Source organism: Hydractinia symbiolongicarpus, chromosome 13 (assembly GCF_029227915.1).
Source record: "Hydractinia symbiolongicarpus strain clone_291-10 chromosome 13, HSymV2.1, whole genome shotgun sequence".
NCBI classification, from domain to species: Eukaryota; Metazoa; Cnidaria; class Hydrozoa; order Anthoathecata; family Hydractiniidae; genus Hydractinia; species Hydractinia symbiolongicarpus.
The window spans coordinates 23457241-23480164 of NC_079887.1; the positions used below are offsets into that span (position 1 = coordinate 23457241).

At 33.2% G+C, this 22924-nt stretch overlaps 1 protein-coding gene across 3 annotated transcripts; it reads right to left on the reverse strand.

The window, feature by feature from the left end:
• Positions 1-698: 698 nt before the first annotated feature.
• On the reverse strand, positions 699-20597 carry LOC130624352 (BLOC-3 complex member HPS4-like). 3 transcript variants are annotated; one of them, XM_057439942.1, is made up of 13 exons: positions 20444-20597; positions 18037-18183; positions 17789-17899; positions 17090-17221; positions 16581-16675; positions 16297-16366; positions 14143-14167; positions 12289-13088; positions 11237-11347; positions 10821-10895; positions 10266-10329; positions 3219-3327; positions 699-1066 (listed from the first exon to the last, which is right to left on the reverse strand). In XM_057439942.1, the coding sequence occupies exons 1-13, from the start codon at positions 20546-20548 to the stop codon at positions 889-891; spliced, it is 2022 nt and encodes a 673-aa protein (XP_057295925.1). In that variant the 5' UTR covers positions 20549-20597; the 3' UTR covers positions 699-888. The 3 variants fall into 3 exon arrangements, 2 of the variants coding, with proteins under 2 accessions (XP_057295925.1, XP_057295926.1); XR_008981201.1 differs by lacking the exon at positions 10266-10329 and having other exon boundaries at positions 925-1066; XM_057439943.1 differs by lacking the exons at positions 699-1066; positions 3219-3327 and adding an exon at positions 4858-8001.
• Positions 20598-22924: the final 2327 nt, after the last annotated feature.

The window sequence follows — 22924 nt, forward strand, 5'->3', positions numbered from 1 at the left end:
GTGATCTCATCTTCCCAAAGGTATTCTCTACTGATTTATCTTGAAAAAACAATACTAAAATATCCTGAAAAGCGATACAAGAAAAACTTGCTAGACTTTCATCTGACGTCCTGTGGATTTAGAAGTCAACATCAGGAAAAGTAAGCCATGCTCTTTGGATCAAAATCATTGAAAAAGTGCTCGTGCTCAATGACTAGGAGATAGAAATAACTTATCAATTTATCTGCCTGTGGCATCCTGTTCGTTATCCTGTTCGTTGATGACTAAGCAAACGAATTTGAACGCAATCGAACCCGTAAGGACGGAGCACTTTCTAGATGCGGAAAAGATATAGAAAAACAACAACTTTAAATTTAGCAGCTTTTAGTGTCAGACAACACATGGACAACGGAACAAAATTTAGAAAAATAATGGGATTCACAACCTTCAAGATTTCTGAAATTAGGGACATCGAATCAAACTTCTCTGTATTCAACAAAAAATTCGTATAAACAATGATTTTTAAATTTTCAGATTTATGCTTTTTTCTGTGCGTTTTCTCCACGCGAAAATCAAGGGAATTTAAGTAATTTATCCCAGAATTAAATCATGCAGCGGTTTCATAGATGATCGCTTTAAGCACGAGGTATTAAACCCCAGGGACGAGGATGGGTTGCTAGGTACAGGGTTACCCAAACCCCGCTTTTACGACAAATTAAGGTTAAGACAAATTTTTTACAAAAATGAAAATACTAATAAAAAACCATTTACAAAATCATATTCTTATATTTTTCAAAATTCAACTATTTTACAGAATATTCTCAAGCACTGAATTCTAGTTAAAGAAGCCATTTTAGGCAACCATAATAACCAGCATGCAACACCGGATCTTCATATAACAACACCAGTCTACAGGATTAAGTTAGCATCCGTTAATTTTTTAAGTTTTCCATTGACTCGATTATCCAAACTCCACGCTCCATCAAAATTAGAAGGCGCGCCCTGGGTTGGTTTGTAATTTCCACGTGGTTGGTAAAAAACTTCTTCGCTGAAGGATTGGTGAGCGAGCACAGACGTTAAGTTCGTTCTAAAAAAAAGAAACGAACAGTAAGGCAAAGAAAATGGTCACAAAAATTATTAAAATTTAAGGGCGTCCCAGTTTTAAACCAAATAAAAGACGACCTTAACATAACCGGAGTTTCAAGAGCTAAAACTTCACAACAAAATTAATTAACTACACATATTATACGCATGCTATCTCACCCCTATGGTTCATGTTGCTTCGTTTACAAGCTTGCTTTAAGCAGATTATTTTTAGCTGCAGGATCTCCACTCAGTATCAACACCTTACATTCTTTTTACTAAAATTCCTAATTCCCTGTTTTTTCCAACTATTTTGGGCTAGTACAGACATTTTATCGGAGTTTTGGGTTATTCTCAAGTATGTAAATTAGATAACAGGCTGACTGTAAGAAGAAAAAAAGCTAATTCTTGAAAAACAAGTTGAAAATCCAATCGTGGTCAATATTGAAAAAAAATGAAAAATAGTTTCGATTGACCATTTAAATCTTAAAATTCTCTCATTCCGGCATGTTAATGCTAATGCTCCATTCTCGTTCCCAGGGGCTCTTGCCTCTTCAAGTATAGAGGCCAGAAGGCGAAGATCATTCACTAGGTAATATCATTCGAGAAAAACCATATTTTTTTTGTATGGACAATTTAGCTCCAGGGCAACTTAACCCATCCTGGAAAGTCGCGGATCCTGTTAAGCGAAACAAAATTTGTCGTCACATTTCCATTTCCTTAGTAGTTAGTGTAGTTGTGAAAAGTTATTGGTGTTCTTCACAAGTTTTTCTTCTATTAATTTTCTCACGTTACGATCACGTGTTTAAGTCGTTATAAAAATACAGCCAACTAAATAAACGGTCGCACGAACGTTATTGTTGGTGCTCATCCAATCGAGAACTGACGCGAGAACTAATTTTTGCGGGAAATGTTTCTAAATTTTTCAAAAAAAAAATTTAAATTTTCGCAACGTTAGCAAGTCCTCGTACTTCGCGGGAAATAAACTTTTTACTCAATTTGCGAATCACGCGATATGTAATTTCTTCAGGAAAATGGTATATATTGGAGTATTCTTTGTGTAAAAACATGCATACATATATAATACACCTTTCCCGAGACCATAAGTCATACTTTTTTTATACTCGTAAAATATGAATACCATATTTGAATTCAGCATAGTTTGTTTAATTTATGTGTAAAAGTTTAACTTGATACGCCAACAGAAAGTGCTTTTTCGAGGAGATATATATCACAGTTAAAGTCTTCTTAAAGCTCAAGTTACCATGTTCCGCCTCGTTTTCAAAAAGAGGTTGGACATGCCACAAATCTTCAAATTAGAAAAGCAGGTTGTTTACTTGCTGCATTGTTTCGAAATTTTCTTTGTTTATGACATTTTTAATAAGGAATTCAAATCTGTTGTCCGTTTTTCATAAAACTCAACAGAAAAAGTTGCGGCACATCAAAAGAATAAGTCTCGGTAAAGGTGTATTAAAAATGTAAAAATGATTAAAAAGTTGTTTCTTCGTAGTTATAGACTCACAAATTATTAACTTTTGCTGAAATCTCAGCCTCAGTCGGAAACAATTAAATATTGAACGATATAATGTTCATTTTAACACGGTCTAATGATTTCATGCGGCGTATTAATTATTATATCACAAGCTGTAAATATCATTTTTGACAGATGTAAAGAAAATACATTGTTAATTACACTGAAAGGTTTCATCATAGTAATTTTGTATATTTTAGCAACATGCAAAAATAATTACAATTTTACATTTTCCGGAGAGCATTTTTTCTTCACAAGGTTAAAATTAAACACGTTCCGATTTTCTGCTGGAACTTACTAGGTAGAAATATAAAAATCTTTTTTTCCTGATTTTTTCAGGTCGAAAAGTCTTGTGTGACTTGGCTAAGATCAATTTTCTTTTCTAATCTTTTAATTCTTGTGACTTGGTTTTTTAGCCAATAAGAAAAGAAACACTGCGGTCAAACAATCTAAAAAGATGTTTTAATTAAAGCCACATAATAAATTCGAGTAAGTGCTCTGTTTCTCCACCAATGTGATGTCGCCCTGGATCGATAAATCGGCGGGAGGTTTCACCAATTAATCGATATGTTTAAAATCATTCATGTCGGTATATATAAAATATATATAAAAAGTCTGTTCTTACTTAAGTGTGACGTCGGTCATTGTAGCAGAATTCTCAAACTGTTGATGTATCGTGTTAATAGCTTCAACAAGTGTCCGGTCTTGCACGCTTACAACATCTGCGATGTTACCTAAACAGAAAGTAACTTGGACTAATACGAAGTAGCCACTGCGTTGTATTAAAATTTTACCGAATTCATCTAAGTTTTGTTCCGACAGGGGCGAGCAATTTAAGTTGCAAGCTATCTCAATATACGTTAAATGGCCGACAACCCATTCTGGGTTTCAAGTGATTGGCGACTAAACACAGAATTGTACTTTTACAATGAAAGAATGCACCATTTTGTAAACCCGTCATGGTTTAATTTGTTGACAACTCGCGCGCGAGTGAAGCGCAAGTAGGGGACGTGTACAGCCTATGTAGCCTCATACATCATAGGGTTAAACCATAAAAAATTATGTTTACCTACAAAGAGAGGACGAAAGGCAATTTACTCGCCGTTCATTTTTTCCCTGTGAAAATATGGGAAGGAGGAGAGCGAAATCTACCTCACATTAAAAGAGTGGAGGTCTTTAAAAAATCACAACATTGGACTTCAAAGATTACCTATTAAAACCTTCTTAAAACGTCATCTCGCAAATCTCAAATATCAGACATGTTGTAACATTTATACAGGTAGGTTGTGGAAGGCGTTACTTAGTTTTCTTAACTAACATCCCTGGGCAGAAGGGAGGAGGGTGGAGTGGCGTTAAGAGGTCTTGGGTTCGAAAGTCTTTACAATCGAGATTGACTTTATGTATTTTTACACCAAGTTTAATTTTGTGTCACCAGATAATCATCTTAGAATTCGAAATTTACTTGATTCTTTAAATTTTTTTCCATGATACATTCAAGAATTAAAAATACTTTTAAAAAGTCGATAGCGCGTTTGACCCACTTCTTGAAACATATGTATCAAATGCGCATTTCTATTACAATTTTGAGGCAGATTTTTAGTTTTAAACGACCACCACAGTTGAACAAACCCTTGTTTGACCTTAAGTACATACTGCTATATTTCTAGACAGCTTCTGCACATTCTAATTTTGGTTACAATTTTAAGCCTAAAAATGTTCATGTTTTTTGATCTAACAAATTTATACCTTTGGTTTAAATTTTGGTCGCCAGATCGCACATTTTGTTGGAGTCCAGTTTAATTTTAATGTAAAAATAGCACAGGAATTCGCCGATAAAAAGGGAGACAGTTCTTTGATTCATTTTAAATTCTACTAATTACAGGTTAGTAGAAGGTCAACGACAGTTATGCATATCAACATTACGCAGACATTTAGATATTGACAGATAGCTAAACTGATTTCCGAGCCATTGCTCAGCGCAGAAGGAAAATTTCCTCGACATTGATTTATTGCTTTACTGATCTACAACAGGAAATACTTGACTTATTAAGACTAAACTGCTTGACTTATCGAGTCTGAACTGCTTGACTTATCAATTCTAAATTGCTTGAATTATCAAATTTAAACTGCTTGACTTATCGAGTCTCAACTGATTGACTTATCGAGTCTAAATTTATCGACTTATCGAGTTTAAACCGCTTGAATTATCGAGTCTAAACTGATTGACTTATCGAGTTTAAACTGACAAACCATAAAGAAGAACATAAATCAACTAGTTTTGTTTCATGACAATTACTTTCAATCCTACACATGTCTCGATCTCCCACGAGTGATTTAAAGAAGCATGGCAAGAAAAGCAAACATAAAAAATATGTAAATTCTTTGTTTACAAAAAACTAAAATCACCAACTAAAGTTAAACTAAGGCGAAACATTCACATAAAAGGTTTTTATAAAAGTCCTTGTGGAGGAGGGTGAAAATATCAAGTTGAATTAAAAGCGAAGACGACTTTCTGAATCTCCAGAGAGCTCTTCTTGTCCACGACCATAGCGTCTCTTCTCGCAAGCCTTGCGGGAGACATCGGTGTACGATCAAAACAAAATAAATGTTTGTATAACTTCAACGTCCATCGACGAAGTTTACGGTTCCGATAAATAAACAAAACCCCGTTAATTCCACTGTTTACATACATCGGTAAAATCGACCATGCCTCTAAGTAGTATAAAGTCCTAATATTCCTAGTGTGTGTGGCCATGGTGTATGCCATGTATAAGTTAGCGAGTGTTGACGGCAGGTAACACACGATCAGTGACACCGACACAAGCAAACTTATGCGACAGAGTGTGTGATCGTACACCGGCCGAACAGAAATGTCGTGGAATGACTCCCTCGTCCGTTTCGCCGTGCTTCTAACATGTTCGAGAATATGGTAATAAATCACGCATATTGAAATAAACACAAAAGCCTTCAGAACACCCAGTACCACCAGAGATATCCACTGGCCGGGATGTAGGTAGCTCCATATAAACGCCACGATAACCTCGCAGCATAACAGAGTTGATATCCCACGCGTTGTCGCGTATTGCACGTGTAAACGCTTCTTCAAAATCGCGTAATAACGATCAACAGCGATAAGCCATACGGTAATTAAAGATAATATCGTTGGGAACACACGGAAAAAGTTCATCATGATTGCAAATAAACAGCCTGGTTTTAAGTTTAATGTTGGCCTTGCCAGTACTGCGACGACCAGCGGGACTGTTATTAAACCAATCATTAAGTCGGAAAGGATTAGAAACAAAAACAAACGGCTTGATCTGACTTTCCATTGTCGGGTCTTTAACACACCAAGTAGAACAATGCTATTCGTAACCGAAATGAATCCAGCTGTGAGCGCGAATAAAATAGCCAGGACGCCATTTTGAAGATGGCTTCCCGACAGAGGTTGGATTAAACTTCCACATGTGTCGTTGTTTAGGTGAATCAGCATTTTTTATTTTCATATCATCAGTATTCTTGTTATTAAATTCTGTAATATAATTTTCAAGATGTTAATAGTTATAAAACACTTAGAGATACTTAAACAGGATTGAAGAATTACGAAAAAAAAGCTAAGAAAGAAAAAATCATCAACATATAAAATTAAAATTCATAACTAAAGAGTTTTTTATAAAGAGAAAAGTAATAATCATTAACCAATAAACACAGAAAAGAAAATAGAATTGCACTCAACATGAAAACACATAAATAAAACATTCTACAAAGGTGAAAAGAACTGAATTGAAAATACGTTTGATCAGATAATTCGTTGACAATTATAACAATAATAAAAAAAGATGCTATGAGATTCAACTTAGTTGACTTTGAGCGAAAGAGGAAATCCTGTTCTTTCCTGTATGCACGTAGGCACCTACAGAATATATGACCTCTCAACATATTATCAGTTTGTGCTTCCTCGAGAAGTAATTGGAATGAAATTTCATAACATTTAAGTTAATTAAATTACACAAAAATGAAATGAATGAAAAATATATTTTTTATGAAAAAATAAAAATTTATACGTAGATGTTAATTCCTATAACAATGTCGTGCCATTTAAACAAAAAATAAAACAAAAGAAGTCTTTGGCGCGTTAACAAATAAATTAGTACGAAACAGCTTTTAAAACCAAAATTTGTAAAATATATTTCCCTCTCGTCAAACATTTTTTTGCATATAATAATTCTCATACAAACATCTCGTGTGGTTTGAAATTTCACAGAAAAAAATGCAGTCTCGAAACTACGTCAGCATGCATTTTTTTTGTGAAAACATAATGAAGTATTGACATGAGAGCTCAGTGAAACGCTGTTCAATTAATCCGTGTCGAGACGATAACACCAAACTCTGAAAAAACATGATGATGTTGATGAAAAAAAGACGAAATTCAGCGCGGATATTTCACACGTTTTATTGAAAAACAATTAACAAAAAAAAAACGCAGATGAAATATATATAAAAAAACAGCCTTTCTAATTCACGTCGGCACTCGGTAATTGTCGTCGCGAATACCGATGAGTTTACACGGCATGTAAATAAAATATCACATCGGCGGCACGACGTGAAAAAAAAACGATCTTGATTTCAAATAAAGGCAAAAGCATTTAGTAGCTTTAATCAAATAAAAAAACGCTCCTTTTCTCGAGCTCGATTTTTATATACTTTCTACACTTCTTTTCTTCACTCGTAACTTCCTTTAAAGCCATTACTTAAACTCAATTCTCAGTTCGAAGATCAGATTTGTTTTCCAAGTCAAGTATTCTTCTCATAAGAAATCTTCTCTCATATTTAAAAGATTAAAATTATTTTTTACATACAAGCTTTCCAACTCACGCAACCATCAAAAAACTGAATGCAAATATTTTGTAGCGATTTACGTATAATAACAAAATAAAAATTTGGATATGTTTACCAAACTGAGTATTCTTTTAGAGAGATACATATTCTCGAAACGAATGCTGAAAGTTTTCTTGAAAAATTTCTAAGTTGTTCCTTAACTTTAAAATAAAGAAGAAAAAACCCCCAGCAAATGTGTTGCGATTCATACTATCTTTACTGCACGGAATACAAACTATTTTATATATCTTTACATAATATAAAAAAACCTCCCGCACATCACGACACAAAATATATTAAAATTGACATCATAAAACTTTCAAAATGTGTTTTATAATTTCAATTTCGAAACATAAAGTTACCATCTAATGACATACCAATGTGGTTTATATTTTAATGACGAGGTCAAATAGCTAACAACACGTTGTTGCAACGCACGCCAAAATGTTTTCACGTAATAACTCACTTTCGCGCCATTTTTAACTCGTGCACGATTTTATTGGGCTAGAATTGCATTATGGGATACTGCAGAGCTAAAGAAGTAATTAGAAAGAAACTAGTAAAGTAGGAATGGAAAGATATTAAATAATTATAATAATAATCGAATTCGAGTTTAGGAGAGGTAATACAGAAAACAAGCGTTTTTATAAGAATACGCTTTGTAAGAATAGATTTAAGCTTAAAATAAATAGGTTTACTGTTTACAATTTGACATTCTGATAAAAAAAGCGTGTAGTTGATTTTCAGAATTAACAGTGGTTCGTCTAAAGATAATAACTTAACAGATTAAAAATAAATACCAGAACTTTTGAGCAAACACGTCAATAAAAATGACGACAATGAATACAAAAACAACAATGACGGCAATAAATACGACAGCAAACAACAACAACAATAACGACGACGGAAACAATAACGACGACGGAAACAATAAAAACGACGACGGCAACAATAACAAGAAAGACGACAAAAACACTGACAACAAAAATAGCAACGATAGCAAACAACAACAACAACAACAACAACAACAACAACAACAACAACAACAACAACAACAACAACAACAACAACAACAGTAACAGTAGAATCACAAACACACTTCTCCAAACAATAAGCTCTAACTGTTTTCACTTGAAACGAAATTATGCGAGCAGTAAAAGATCAGAAGTATTAATTACCACGATTTTCTACTAATTAAAACGATTGAATGACAATAGATATCTAATTAGTATCACTCAGCAAAGACAATTACTTGATTCGATTAACCAGTTTTGTTAAATAAATAAAACATCGAGCAAAAATAGGTCTTTCATCCTAAAACATTTGTCATCTATTCGGACAAAACGATTTTTTTGTTAGATAAGGTTAAAAATGGCTCGAATTTATGATAAGAGTCCTAAGGGTGTCCTACATAAAATTCAATGAAAAAAAGTCCAAAGACATGTCAAAAAATTATTCACGAAGTCGATTCATCGTATAAACTCGACCTAAAAAAATTTCTGCTAAGCTGTGAAGATTCCTGCTGCATTTAAAAACCGATAAAATTACCATACAGGATATTAACAACAGGAGTTAAAATTGCGAAATATCACACAATTTAACTTCTTTAATTAGCAATAAATATTCTTGAATGTACTTTTAACTAATCGCAGAGGATTGACAATAGTCTGTTTATTAAATCAGTTGCCGCAAGAAAGCGAATAGTCGTAAAACGTTTTAGGAAGTTGACAGTGGTTACACCTGACTTGTAAAGGCTGTTATGACAATAAAAAAGAATTGCCTATCGGCTGTCTGTTGGAAACACAAATGAATATACGTTCGCTATACTAAGTTCGCTATACTATACTTCGCTATACGGACTTTCAAAAACCTAAACTTTCAAAACCGAAATAAGATGAAAAATCAATTGCAATAAAAATCTGTATAAAATATTGGACCTTTAAAATATAGTCTTCTGTGACATAATAACAATAGATAGCAATTTGCTAGGAATAGACAGCTGTCAAAGAGGGGCAGGCGCTAAGCACCATCATCACAGCAGATTAAGGGGGTTCAGGAGTTATTGCACCGATGCGCGAGATACTCGCTACGCAATACATAACTTTTTTCAATGAACTAACTATATTGACAAACAACTTTCGCTAGCTTTTATTATTATTGAAATTATTTACCCCGGATAGCCTCTTTAGTTCTCATTGGTACTGCTATCGACGAGGGGGTCCTAGTGCATCGAAAGCTTCCATTTTGAGCTACAAAAGTCGTGCAATTATAGGAATCGCTCAACTAGACAACCGCAACCAATATTAATCCTATTCCATGTTAGCGCTAAGCAGAATAATAGTTTAACACTTTTATAATCTATGGCATGACTTGACCAGGGTTTGAACAAAAGACCTCCCGCACTGGAAGCGAACGCTCTACCATAAGGGTACCAGTCGTCTGCGTCCTGCTACAGGTTTTTAATAATGGAATCAATCTGACCACATTTTATATGCCGTCGAATCGCAGCGCAAAGAATATAAGTGAGAACCACGCCCAAAGAGTGATCAAAACAACTGCTCAGCAAACGGGATTTCCACTATTCACCAGAAGAGCGAAGATTGAATTTCTCTGCAGTTTAGGAGGAATGGGCCTAGTTTGTAATGGCAAGATAAAAAGGGTGTATACAGACACGTAACACGGCAAACTCTGAAAAGATGTGTTTTTACTGTAGCTGACTTCGTGAAAAATAAAACGAGAAGAAACGTAGATGTCACTAATTGAGAGTTCAAAACAAAAACAAAATCCTCAAACTTACTCTCACACGTGTTTTGCAGTTTATTACGTTTCAAGTAACAAAACGTTTCTTTTTGCTTCCCAACCTGATAAATAGATATTACAGAAGTGGAGCGAACACAAAATACAGTGCAAACATCTACGGACATTGAGATCGGAAGAAAGCCTCATGAATTCATGGTTCTGTCACTGGTTTGAAGGAGAGGACAGAAAAGGTCTTGCGCAGGCGCTTTGAGGAAGATTTTGGTATGTTTGTAGCAAAAGAAAACTCCTGCTTGTGCTGTGAAATGGCCTTGAGACTAAATTTATATATTTATTATTTAAACAGATCACAAAATCTGTAAAACAAAGGTGTGACCTTTGTTTTACAGATTTTGTGACCTTTGTTTTTATTGAAATTGCAAACATACTTTCTCACAAAAGAAATGACATTTTAATCGCAGCTTAGTACTTGTCACTGTTCTTAAAACTAACTTAGTGGACAAAACTCTACCTTGCTTTATCCTGACTTTTTTCCATTGATGCAAACGCTGTTGTATATAAAAAAGAAGAATTTAAGATTATAAACTCAGCCCACCTTTTCAGCTGAAGAGGAGAGAATTGATTTGACTTGAGCTTCGATATCTCCAAGTTGAGGTAGTATAGTCTCCCACTAAAAAATACGAGGGGGTCAAAATAACAACATAACGGCAGCTCCTAAAATGTGAAGAATATCAACAGAAAACGGAACCATTTCAATTCTTGCAAAACAACTATACTACGCCTTCAAACTTAATTTATTCTCACGTCTGGTAAAAATTGCCGACGTAAAATACCATTTGACTGCCTGATTTATTGTCGTCAGCATTCGCGTCGGCAATTACTAAGTATCAATGTGAATTAAAAAGGCTGTTCTAAAGGAGAAATTAGAAAGGGAATGATTAGGAAAGGGTACTTGGTCCCCAATGACCGGACGTTTATGGACAGCTTCTTCGCACAGCAACAACAACTCACCAATGATTTGAACGTGTGTCTATCGTAAGATTGAGGTTCCATTAAAAGTAACAAGATGGTGTTGGAATGAGCTTGAACGTAAAGATGCAACTCCTTCATGTCATCCGTCACCTAGAAGATGGATATCTCAGTTGTAAGAACAGTAGTGTTTCATTTTGTTTACACGACATTTAAAACTTGCTCCCATTTTCTTATCTGTGTCATAAAAATGAGACCTGGAGGTAATCACACTGTTTCTTAACAGTCGACAAAAACTTAAAGGGCCTGATGAGAATAAACAAGGGCGGTTATCTTCAAACACCTAAATATTCGTCAATATGACATCATAATTTATGCGGAATAATAAAAGCGTCAAAAGCTTTGACTGTGTTAACTAGATATTGGAGATCATGAGGCTGCAACATTTTTGCTGTCATATTGCTACTACTTAGAATTTAAACATAAAAACGTTCACACGAAATTTTACTTGTTTTTATACACACCATAGCACAGGGTAGAAAAAACCCTGAAAATATTTTTGGAAAACCATGAATGAAATTTATTTTTATAAAATACATCGCACATTCTCCTTTAAACACACAAAAATTAAAAATTAGAATTGTTGGTCTAGCTTTACCTCTTCATATGCATATTAGTTATGCAAATTTACATTAGTCCCATGCAAGATAGCAGCAGGCCTATAAATTGTTTACTTTTTTGTTACAAATGAAACTTCATGTTGTTGACTAGCCTATTAACAGGACGTTAACTTTTGATTACGTGATATTTCCAACAGTTGATTCCACAATCTTTTTAGCAACTGCAACATCACGAACCGACCACATTAAACGTGCTCGTGTGGTAGTCAGTTTATATATCTTTCTGCAAGCAGAGTACAAGAAACAGAAAACTTCACTTAGCATGAGAAAAAAGTGATGTGTTAAGTGATTGTCGAGTCAAGATACTATTGTGCCATTTTAACTGCACTAGCTAACTTGGTAGCATTGCTAATAAGTACTAGCCTGGGTGAAGAACCAGAATAATACTGAAAAAGAAATGGATGCACAACTTACCACTATGTCCTCTTGTTCTTTGTTCTTCTTAGAATCACTGTTTTCTTGACTGTTCGCCCACTTATGATCTGCACTTCCAATGTTTAATTCATCGCTCATTTTTCGTGACATGAGAAACTTTGGTAAGTCTTTCCGATCACTTAGTTTTTCCTCAACTAAGTCCGTGTTTTCGCTATCTACCATGTTTATATTAACATCATCATGTGAGGGTTTCACCCTACTGGTTTCTTCAGTAATTCCACTTAGCCCAACTACATTTAGATTATGTGAGTTTATACTTACACTGGACATGCTATTTAGAAACTCCTCCTGTGGGTCCTTTTCTGAAACCCGATTGTGCATTTTATTATCACCCTCAGAGAATGGGAGACCATGTTTCTCAACACATGTATGCCTAATTCCATATCGGTCCAAGCTGCTTGTATCATCTGATTTTCTAGGTAAACGCGATTCCATGTTACTACTAAAAATAGCAGATAGCTCTTCGTTTATCAGATAACGACATTGGCAGACCTGTTCGCTTTTAACTGATGATGTTAAGTCCGTGGAAGAATTTCCTAATGAATCCATCAACTCCTGACTTTCATCAGACCAAAGAGAATCTTTACTTGTGAAAGAGGTTTTTGGGATTTCTGTTTTTGTTTTCAGCTTTTTTACATGTTTCATTTTCTTTAGCGCAGAATCTATTCGACGTGTTTTGTTTTTGTACGGAGACAAATATGATGTTTCTAAAAGTTGTTCATATTGTGCGGGTGTGACATATACTTGTAAAATTCGAACACCAAACGGCCAATCAAAACCTGAAAGGAATGCAATAAACAAACAGTTACATGTGAGAATTATGACAACATAAGTTAGATGCTGAAAAACAATTGCTGCTATAAATGACACTCTGAATAATTAAGCGTTATCATTCATGTAAATTAGTTCTAAATATCAAACTGGATAGGCAAAAACAACTTTTATTGCCACACACCTTGATAAAACCCCCAAACAACACCTAATTTGTTTTAATTACATGACGTTATGCATTAATTTGCATAATTATCAAAACTTTTAAGTCAAAAATCTTGAGAATCAATCAAGATTTAAAAAAAAATGAAAAATATTATAGAAAATTTTTCAAGCTCTTTTCATATGAATCAAATTTATTTTCTAAAATTATGTTTATTTTTTTTTTAACTGAAACAACAAGTAACAACCATCTGCGACAACAATAACAAAAGCCTTCAAATTTTGCTTCAACACTCAGCAATTGCTGAATTACGATTTACTTTGGCAAATATATTGCTGAACTCAGTTGCCACTTTGATATTGTTCCATAATTCTATAATATTCTTTTTTACCCAAAAATATAACAACAATTAACAACTAACGAAAAAAACAACAAACTTTGTTGTTTTAATGCCCCAGATGATTAGCCGCAACAGGTTCACTAAGATAGACAACAGTAGCGAATGTTGTTAGAAAGGTAGAAGTAAAAACTTGAGTAAATGAGTTCAGTCAATAGCTCATAATGGCAGAGTGACCAGTGGCTAGCCATGAGACACAATCTCAGAAAAACACAAACAAGGGATTTCAAGTAAGGGTGATGGGCGTGGTGCAATTTATTATTTTCCATATATTTAATTCAATTTAATATAAATTTAATGTGGCCTTGTTTCATATACAAATTGTCTGAAACTATAATACTGCCGAAAAAAAATACTGAAGCCATTGCTGTATTTGCTGTCAAAGGTATGCCAAAGTAAATTCTTAATTTTTAGCTAATAATTGTTTAAGAAAATCTCTTGAAATGACTTAACAATCACGATATGTCAAAAGCAATTTCTGTTATTTCAAAATAATTCATACCTGGATAATATACAGATGCTGGATGCTAAAAAATAAGAGATAGGCACATAATCATACAACAAAGTTTTATTGGTAATTTACATTCAACTTGTTAGAGGTCTTAAGGGTACTGGTAATGGTATTAAAGGTTACTTCCCGCGAAAAATAAAGGTAATTGCATACGAAAGAGCATGAAAGGTTGTCTAGGAATTCGAATATTTTTTTAAAAATTCTTGATTGGTACTTTAGAATTTGGACTAAGAAGATTCACTAATTACATGGCATGATGTCATGAGTATGCTCTGCAAGGGGGTTAATTTAATAAGCCATATAGAGTGAAAAGTGTTTTCTGGCCGTTCACTTTGACGCGTTTTAAAAATATTACATAAATTTTAATATTTAGTTACCATAATTATGCTTAATGTATACTCATGACGTCATAATTTCGCAAAATTAGCACAACCTTTAAGACAAATATCCCAAGAACGGATAAAGATTTTTCAAAAAAATAAAAAGATTTCTAGAGAACTTTCAAAGATCTTTCTGATGAGCTTAACTTAATTTTTCGCGGGAGGTAATTTTAAAGACCCTATCTTAATATATGAAAACGAGATTTTTAACTGTGTTACAGGCCACAAAATTTTGTCATTGGTGGGAATGGAGCTTCGTTCATCACAATTTTACCTAAAGCCAACAGCAGAGCTTAAAATAAATATTTTATTCCAGGTGGCCACCATCACCACCAAGAATTTTTGGTTAATTCGATTTCTTTCTTTTTTTTTGAGAGGGGGGGGGGTCAAGAAAAGCCTGCATAGTAATGAGTCTTTTTTGCAGAAGGTGTAAAATATCTAATTACAAGGGTTAAATTGCCTTATGTTAATTACAGTGTCAAATTATATTATTTCTCATTTTCTCGTAAATTTGAGAAGTTTGAAGACTTTTAATCAAAGAATAACACTACTTTATAAAAAAAATTCTTTAACTCCTGTTTGATAGGATTTATTAGGGTTAAGACAAGGTGACAGCCTACAACTAGGGTATTGATTACTAAAATACTGATAACGAAAGAAAGAAACTTATTTTACTCCTTAGTCAAATTAGACTCACATATTTTGAGCAGGTCAAAGATCAATTTTACAACAAACTAAATCTGTACTAATTCTTGCTTAAGTCAGGATGGCCTATGCATTTACAAGGTTCCTCTACATCTTTCTTTTTGCCAGTCAATGCTGTTTTTCTATTTCGAGAAATGACCAAAAACTGCCATTTTGCTATAAGAATATGAGCATGGTTGTAGCTACGATCCTTGGTCGGCATATCAGCATCACACTATTGATGTTGGTCACAAATATCTGAATTACTATTAGTAACAAACATCGTAGCATGAACTTGCGGCAAGTGAAAAATAAAGTAAATAATAAAAATTTTAACACTCTTGGCTAACAAAAAACCGTATACACTATTTAAAGGTCGAGGTAACATTGGGATAACAGAACGATTGTTGGTGTTGTATGGTTTAAGTTTAAGTTTTCTTCCAAAACTTTGCCTAGACTGGCTCCTTCTCTCATACTCACATATTTCAAATTGCTAAAAGTAAATACTGTTTCAATCGATCTACGATATAAGAAGTGGTATTATTGAAGATATTATTTCGGTTTGTCTGTTCAGTATTCATATTACTGTGGAAAGTTTATCATTTCTTGAACATGATAGTTTAGTAGGGGACGTTTCGGGAGATCCTTCGATGATGGGAGAAGGATCTCCCGAAACGTCGCCTACTAAACTATCATGTTCAAGAAATGATAAACTTTCCACAGTAATAAGGAGTGGTCTTCATCCAGAAGTTTTGTGAATCTTTTTTAGAAGAAAATTTCGTTCCTCAAAAAACAGAAATTCCAACAAGAAAAATAAAACATCAACATTTCCCATAACTAAATGCTAAAAAAACAGTACACAAAAAACAGTTTTAAAAATTGTATGCTTTATGCTTGTTCATAACTTTTTATGGACTAATATTATTAACATTTATAGAAAAAATCAAAAGGGTTTAATTTAGAAATTAAAAAGATTTTTTTTTCAAATATTTTTGACACTTGAAATACAGATTCTCAACCAATCTGAAAGGAGTTTTAGCTTAATAAAGCACAGCCATAGCGAAATAATAAACTGACTTACATTGTTTTGGTTGGGTTTTAGTAACTGTAAATAATGAGCCAATTCAACTGGGAGTTGTGAGCAAATCAACCTGCAAATAGTTTTTTTTTGCAAATTTAAACAAATAACAATCATTTCAGCAACCTAACTTTTTTACATTGTTAAAAACATATAGATGGGTCAGCATTCACATTGACAGTAGGAGAGACTGGTAAAGTAATTGGAAATAACACACAGCATAGTCATAACATGGACAACTGCTATAAGCTGTTTGTGAGTAGGACACAAAAAATATTCAGGCTTACCGAGATTCAGAAAAAAGACATCCACTATAGACATTATCCCTTCTTTGACAAGCTTGTAAAATCTGACAAACATTCATGTACACCATACTGCTTAACTAAAAAAAATATTTAAATTTTAATAAACACACAAACAAACAAAGTTTCTAAAACAAAAAAATCTGGTCAAGTAGTGCCATTGATAAGTTAATTGTAAGATAAGCTTGGCTATTACGTCATTGGCAAATTTTGATTCAAAGCAGAGGTAAAAATATAAAAACATTATAGCAACTAACACAAAGAATGTGTCAAAATTTGTAAATTTGTAAAGTATTGTTGGGAGAGATAAGGTTTACAGCTATCCCAGTCATGGTATGACCATAAAGTCACTTTAACTTTAAAATTTATGAGGACCACAGCTCACAAAGGCATAGGGTTGCACAGTTTATATTTAAAATAAGATCAACTTGTAAGGCCTTGTTCACTCTTTTTTCCAGTATAACAACCATAAAAGTATAATACATAGGGATTACTTTGTTAAATGTCACAGCTTGAAGACGATCAAAAATTGACGCAATGATCATGCCATAACTTTGAGCAAAGGCAAGGTAACTACTACTGATCAAATCCAATTCCAGTAAAAAATCTTCCTTTAAGCCACATCTCTAAAACAGTAATATTCATTTGTTGTTTTAAACCTAAAAAACTCTTTACATGGACCAATTTATTTGAGTCTCATAGTTCGACTTTCTTGCTTGGTATCCACTTTTATTATTTAGTCTATAAAGTATTTTTTATCTTTTTGCAACACTTTTTATTAACAAAAAAACACTAGGTTGCCATCTTTTTATTGAGTCAAATTTGAGGACCAACACTTAAATGTTAGATGGCGCAGGGTTCAAATTAGAAAGATAAGTCAGTTCGCAAAAATTTGCTGACTGTAGAGAAGAAAACCTCTTCGCATATGTCTTGGAGCGTCAAGGCCACTTGCAATTTATCCCTTGATAATATTTAGTTTATTGCAGCAACCGTTATAGAAATAGGTGAAACAAACGATTGATGAAGAAATGGGATTCGCAATTTAAACACTTCTTTTGTAAAATGATTCGCAAAGACAACATTTCGATTCACTGATATTACAGTTAATACTTTGCTACTAGAACAGGCTTTATTTCATATCAACAAGCACAATATATGTTCCAAGGAGTAAAAGAAGTATAACGTTACCCTACCTGACGTAAATGATGCAAAGAGCCATGATAGAAAGTAAAAACATTCACAAATCTTTCCAGCTTTTTAAGCAGAAAACCATCTGGAATGTTGTTGACAGAAGAACCAAGTAACTAAACAAAAAAAAATTAAGTTTGACATACATCCTCAGAAAATAAGTGACTTTTTAATGTCAAGAACGTATTGGTAAAAGCTTGATAAGTCTTAAACCTAAGTTCTAAAACCATGTATACTACTAAAAATCACTTACTATGAGATAATGAGACTGTTTTATTATTGCAAACTTGGTTTTTTCTAAGCAAATTATCTTTGGGATTGCACCAGTCAGACTTTCAGTAAATGCTACCATTCCAACTAACTGGCCGAAGAGAAGATAAATATCATCTGTATCTCCAAGCTAGAGAGACACATTGTAAACAATTCATTAATTGAAAAATTAAAAATATGACTTTAATGTGACACAACTGTAAAGTGATTGACGATTATGTAAAAAAGCAATATTCATCCCTGTGTATTTATCTCGTGTTTTTAATGAATTATCGTTTCGTTCCGCCATTTATAACTAATCACTAATTTATTTTCACGCATGTTAGCCATTCAATTAGTTTTTATTTCTCTAGGGTTTTATGTAGCATTGTATCTCGTCAAACTAGTTTTTACGTTTTTTCTCGTTTTTCGTTCAGTCACTAGTTGACTATGAAGTAGTCGAATCAATCAAGTTTCAATTTTTCTCACTGGCTCACTATACTATTCCAGTACACACTCTTGGCCAGCTGGTAGGTTTTTTCGTGTTTTTCTTGTTTTTTCTTTTTTCGCTTTTTGCAGGTTTTGTGTGTGTCTTTGCCCTTTCAGTGTTTGTCAGGCCTTTAGGTTAGTTAATCTTTGTAAAATCATTTTATTATTTTTAGTTTGAACATTACATTACACAATCATCATCAAAACTGTGTTATATACATTGTGAACAGAACCCCCACATCTGTGCGAGTGGACCTACAACAACTGGTTTTTAAAATATTATACATAAAATTTGTGTTTGACACTTGAATTAAAAAGTGTGCAGCAAGAAAAAACATTGTCCCAGAAAATAGAACAAGATTTCTTGTCTTTAATCAGCAATATATCCAACAGGATTTTGATATAAGTACAAAATCATACTAAGGTAAAAAAATTACTTAAACAACCAAATTGCTCCCATGATGTCTATGGCTCTTAAAAAGAGAAAAAGAAAAGGTAAATATTATACTATAATAAAAGACAGTTTGCATCTCTGGAAAATGCTGACATAGAAGAACTTACATGGTTAACCTACCCACTTCCACACCCCTTTGTGAGTGCTGTTGCAGAGAATTTTTGACTATTGATTTTTAAGAGAAAAGCAACTGAAATTTAAGCTTTTAATGCTCATGTTTGGATAGTTCGTTAGCGTATATTAAAGAATGAATCATGATTAGTAGCATTGAAGCCATGTGTGACCTTGTAGTTGGAAAGTGGCCTTGTGGAGTCTGTAGGTAAAGGGTTGGTAGAAACTCATTTTTTTGCAGACTTGTAAGCATTAGGTACATAAGAAGTGCAGTGGTATTCAGTTTGTATTTTTCAGTTTACAAGCGTTGCAAAGTTGAGATTATGTACAACAGTGGCTCGTTAGAGATAGTTGAGAACATGTTACTTATGTGATATGTTGGGTACTAAAAAGAATAGTGGAAGATGTGCTACTTGCAGGATAGTTTCTGCTTCGCAAAGTTGAGAGAGTTACTTCCTTTGTTGAATAGCAGAATCATGTCAATTGAGATAAAAGGTAGGTTGTAGGAGGCCTGTGTAAGAAGTGTTATGTTGTAACATAGTGAGACATGGACAGTGAAGCATGCAAATCTTCACTGTTTAGAAAGGAATGGGGTTAGAATGGTTAGGTGGATGTGTAATGCCGGTTTGAGAAAGAAAGTTAAGGAACGGACTGGGGATCCATAGCATTAAAGATGTTAACCAAATAACAAGATTGAGTTAGTTTGGACACTTGGAAAGAATGGAGGATGATAGTTTGGTAAGAAAATGTAGAGACTTGATAGGGCCCAGAGTAAACCAAGAAAGAGTTAGCAGTAAGCAATATGGACAGAATTGATGCAGAAGAGTTTGAGCTGAGATTGAGCACAGTCTAGATCAGATTGAAAAGCAGTCATTAACTATAGAATGATGATAATGACAATGAGTATAATAAATATATAATTGCTTAAACAGGTTCTGAGACTTTTGAATACAGTGCATTAAGTTTTGCATCTGCTGCAATTTATGCCCAAGTTTTTAAGATGATTGATCTTTAAAGATTGATCTTCACAACGTAAAAAATTCTTTTTATGTTGCAACAAATAAACTGATGCTGCACAATTAGAGACAGTATATTGGTAAAACAATCAATTGGCACTTTGTTTATTTCTGTAACATGAAAAAAGCATTTAAAAGTGTAAAATGTTCCCCTTAATGCCCAATTGAAAATTTTAACTTGTAAACAAAACATTGCTTATATAAGAAATACAAGGACAATTGGAAAGACCCATCAAAAATTCTATAGGGAATTGTTGACATTGTTAAGATCATGCCCTTGGCCATGGATACTTAACAGCAGTGATCACAATGCTTAAAAATTGTTTATCTTGCATACTTACTGGTTTCGGGTGGCAAAACAAGACAGCATCTTCCAAAGTTTCATATTCGCTCTGTATTGCATTGCAGTCATAAATAAAAAATATATCTTCTTGTTCATCTGACATTATTGATTTAATTTTTTTTTTCAACTAAAATATATTAAAAACATTAACTAAACTGCATTGTTAACAGTCTGGATTTCGCAAGCAGAAAATTGGATTTTTAGGCATTCTCATTGGCAAGAGCAAAAATCGAGTTTTAAGAAGCATTGGACATGATTATATATCTAACTCCTACAATACAGTTGAATCATTATGTATACTGATTTTGTATTTGTGTAAAATCATGTTTACGCAAAAAGTCATTGCTACCTGTTTTATTTTATTTTGAAAACAATGTTTTGATCAGAATTACATGTTTTAATTTCTGCGCATGCAGCTGAAAATAGTTCTGTAACTTGTGCATTGCTACCAGTTCTTGTTTGTTTTATCACATGAACACTGTTTTTATACTCACTTCAATTTTTATGCATGCAGCTGAAAACACTAGCTTCAATAACTTGCTCATTGCTACATGTTTATTTTGGAAACACTGTTTAAACTCACTTGCCTTAATTTTTGTGCATGCAGTTGAAAATCAAATTCATTGAAATTCATTAAAAATTTCTATATGTAGAAAACATTTTTGTATATATACAAGTTCTCAAAAAATAAAAAAATAAAACATCAAAAAATACAATCATGCTGAATTAAAATCAATGTCACTTTCATTGCTCCCTTTTTTGTTTAGATACGCAACAATGCCAAAAAAGCATTTCCATTGTACTTTTCATTCAGAAACTTTTAAAATACAATCTAAAAAAGCATTTTTATTGCCGCTTTTTGTTTACAAACTTTTAAAATGCAATCTGAAGAAACATTTCTATCTCTGCTTTTCGTTTTTAAACTTTTAAAATGCAATCTAAAAAAGCATATCTATCACCTCTCTCCGTTCTTAAACTTTTAAAATGTAATCTAAAAAAGCCTTTCTATCGCCGCAGACAAATTTAACTTTTTTAGACAAATGACATTTCGTAAAAATACAATTGCGTCCATGCCCAAACAGTATATACCAAGCAAAAACTGCGAATATGCTTTTTTTAGCTTGATAAAACCTGAATGAAAGACTTTTTTGAAAAATAAAATAAAATTAAATTATTCTGGCTATAAAAATCGTGGAGCTCGCGAAACACGATCCTTCGCGGAGATAAAATTTCTAGTGTGGTGGCCACGATAGAATGTTTGAATGTTTTTTGATATATACATAAAGACCTCGTAGTTCATGTGCATCACGCTCGTTACACAACATCATGTTAACAGACCTTTTCACATTACATCATCATCAGTGTGTCAAACTGTCAACAAAGAAAAAAATGGTCAATTAAATCTTTTTGGAGAAATGTAACTGTAGCTGAATTTAATAAATCATTTGTATAAAGTTATTCCAATTGTTATTGAAAGAGAAGGACAAGCATCCAGAAATTAAAATAATGTTTTTATTTTGTTTGTTTCAATTTCCCACTTAACAAAATTTAAGAAAATTGTTTGCGCCATTTTTAAGAGTTGTTATACATACCTTTTATGTGCGAAATATAACATTTAGCTTAAAATTAAAATTCAATCTATGGTTTGGTAAAAAACGAGAATCAGAAAACATAACATTTCTAAATCAGAAAACATAACATTTCTAAACGAATGATTCAACATTGGTGATTGGGAGAAAATTTAAGCTTTATTAAATTTAATTTAATTTTCTTTCGTCCATCTCTTGACGAATATAACAATCAAATACAACAATTGGACACACAAAGTTCACATGAGCTAATTAAATTTCGGGAACAAGACATGAAATCTATTGTTTTCAACATGCAAAACTAACTCACGTATTTAACAATGTAAGTTCTAACATTACCTAAAGCTCTTGCAAAGTTGATGACTATCGCCTCATGTAAAGTTACATTCAAGTGGTACTGTAAACATATCTTTTTATTTTTACCCTTAACGGTTAACAAAATACAATAACAATCAATTATTATGTGCTGTACCAAAAATATTGCCTTCAGGAATTGGACTGAATGCCCATGCTTGGTGGGCACTTCTTAAACCTTTGGCAATATTTTGCAGCACAGCCTAAGGTAATCAAAATCAAACAACAACATAAATTTAATATTTCTTGCAAGCGTTGTCAGAGTTCCTTTTTGGTTGATAAAATCTTTAAACTTTGTTTACAATAATTAAAATTTATCTTCTAGGATTGATTAACTGCTAGATTTTAAAGCATAAGATGATAAGTGTTTTTTGTTCATTAAATAAAGGTTTGCTGGTATTTAGCACAAACTATTTTTTCTTGTGTTGATCTTCCTTTCTAGGCAGGATTACTAATGAGAATCACTTGGCAGTAGGGTTCGTGCATGGATGATGGTGCAGTAAACATAGAAAGATGACATTAAATGCTGAAACTGG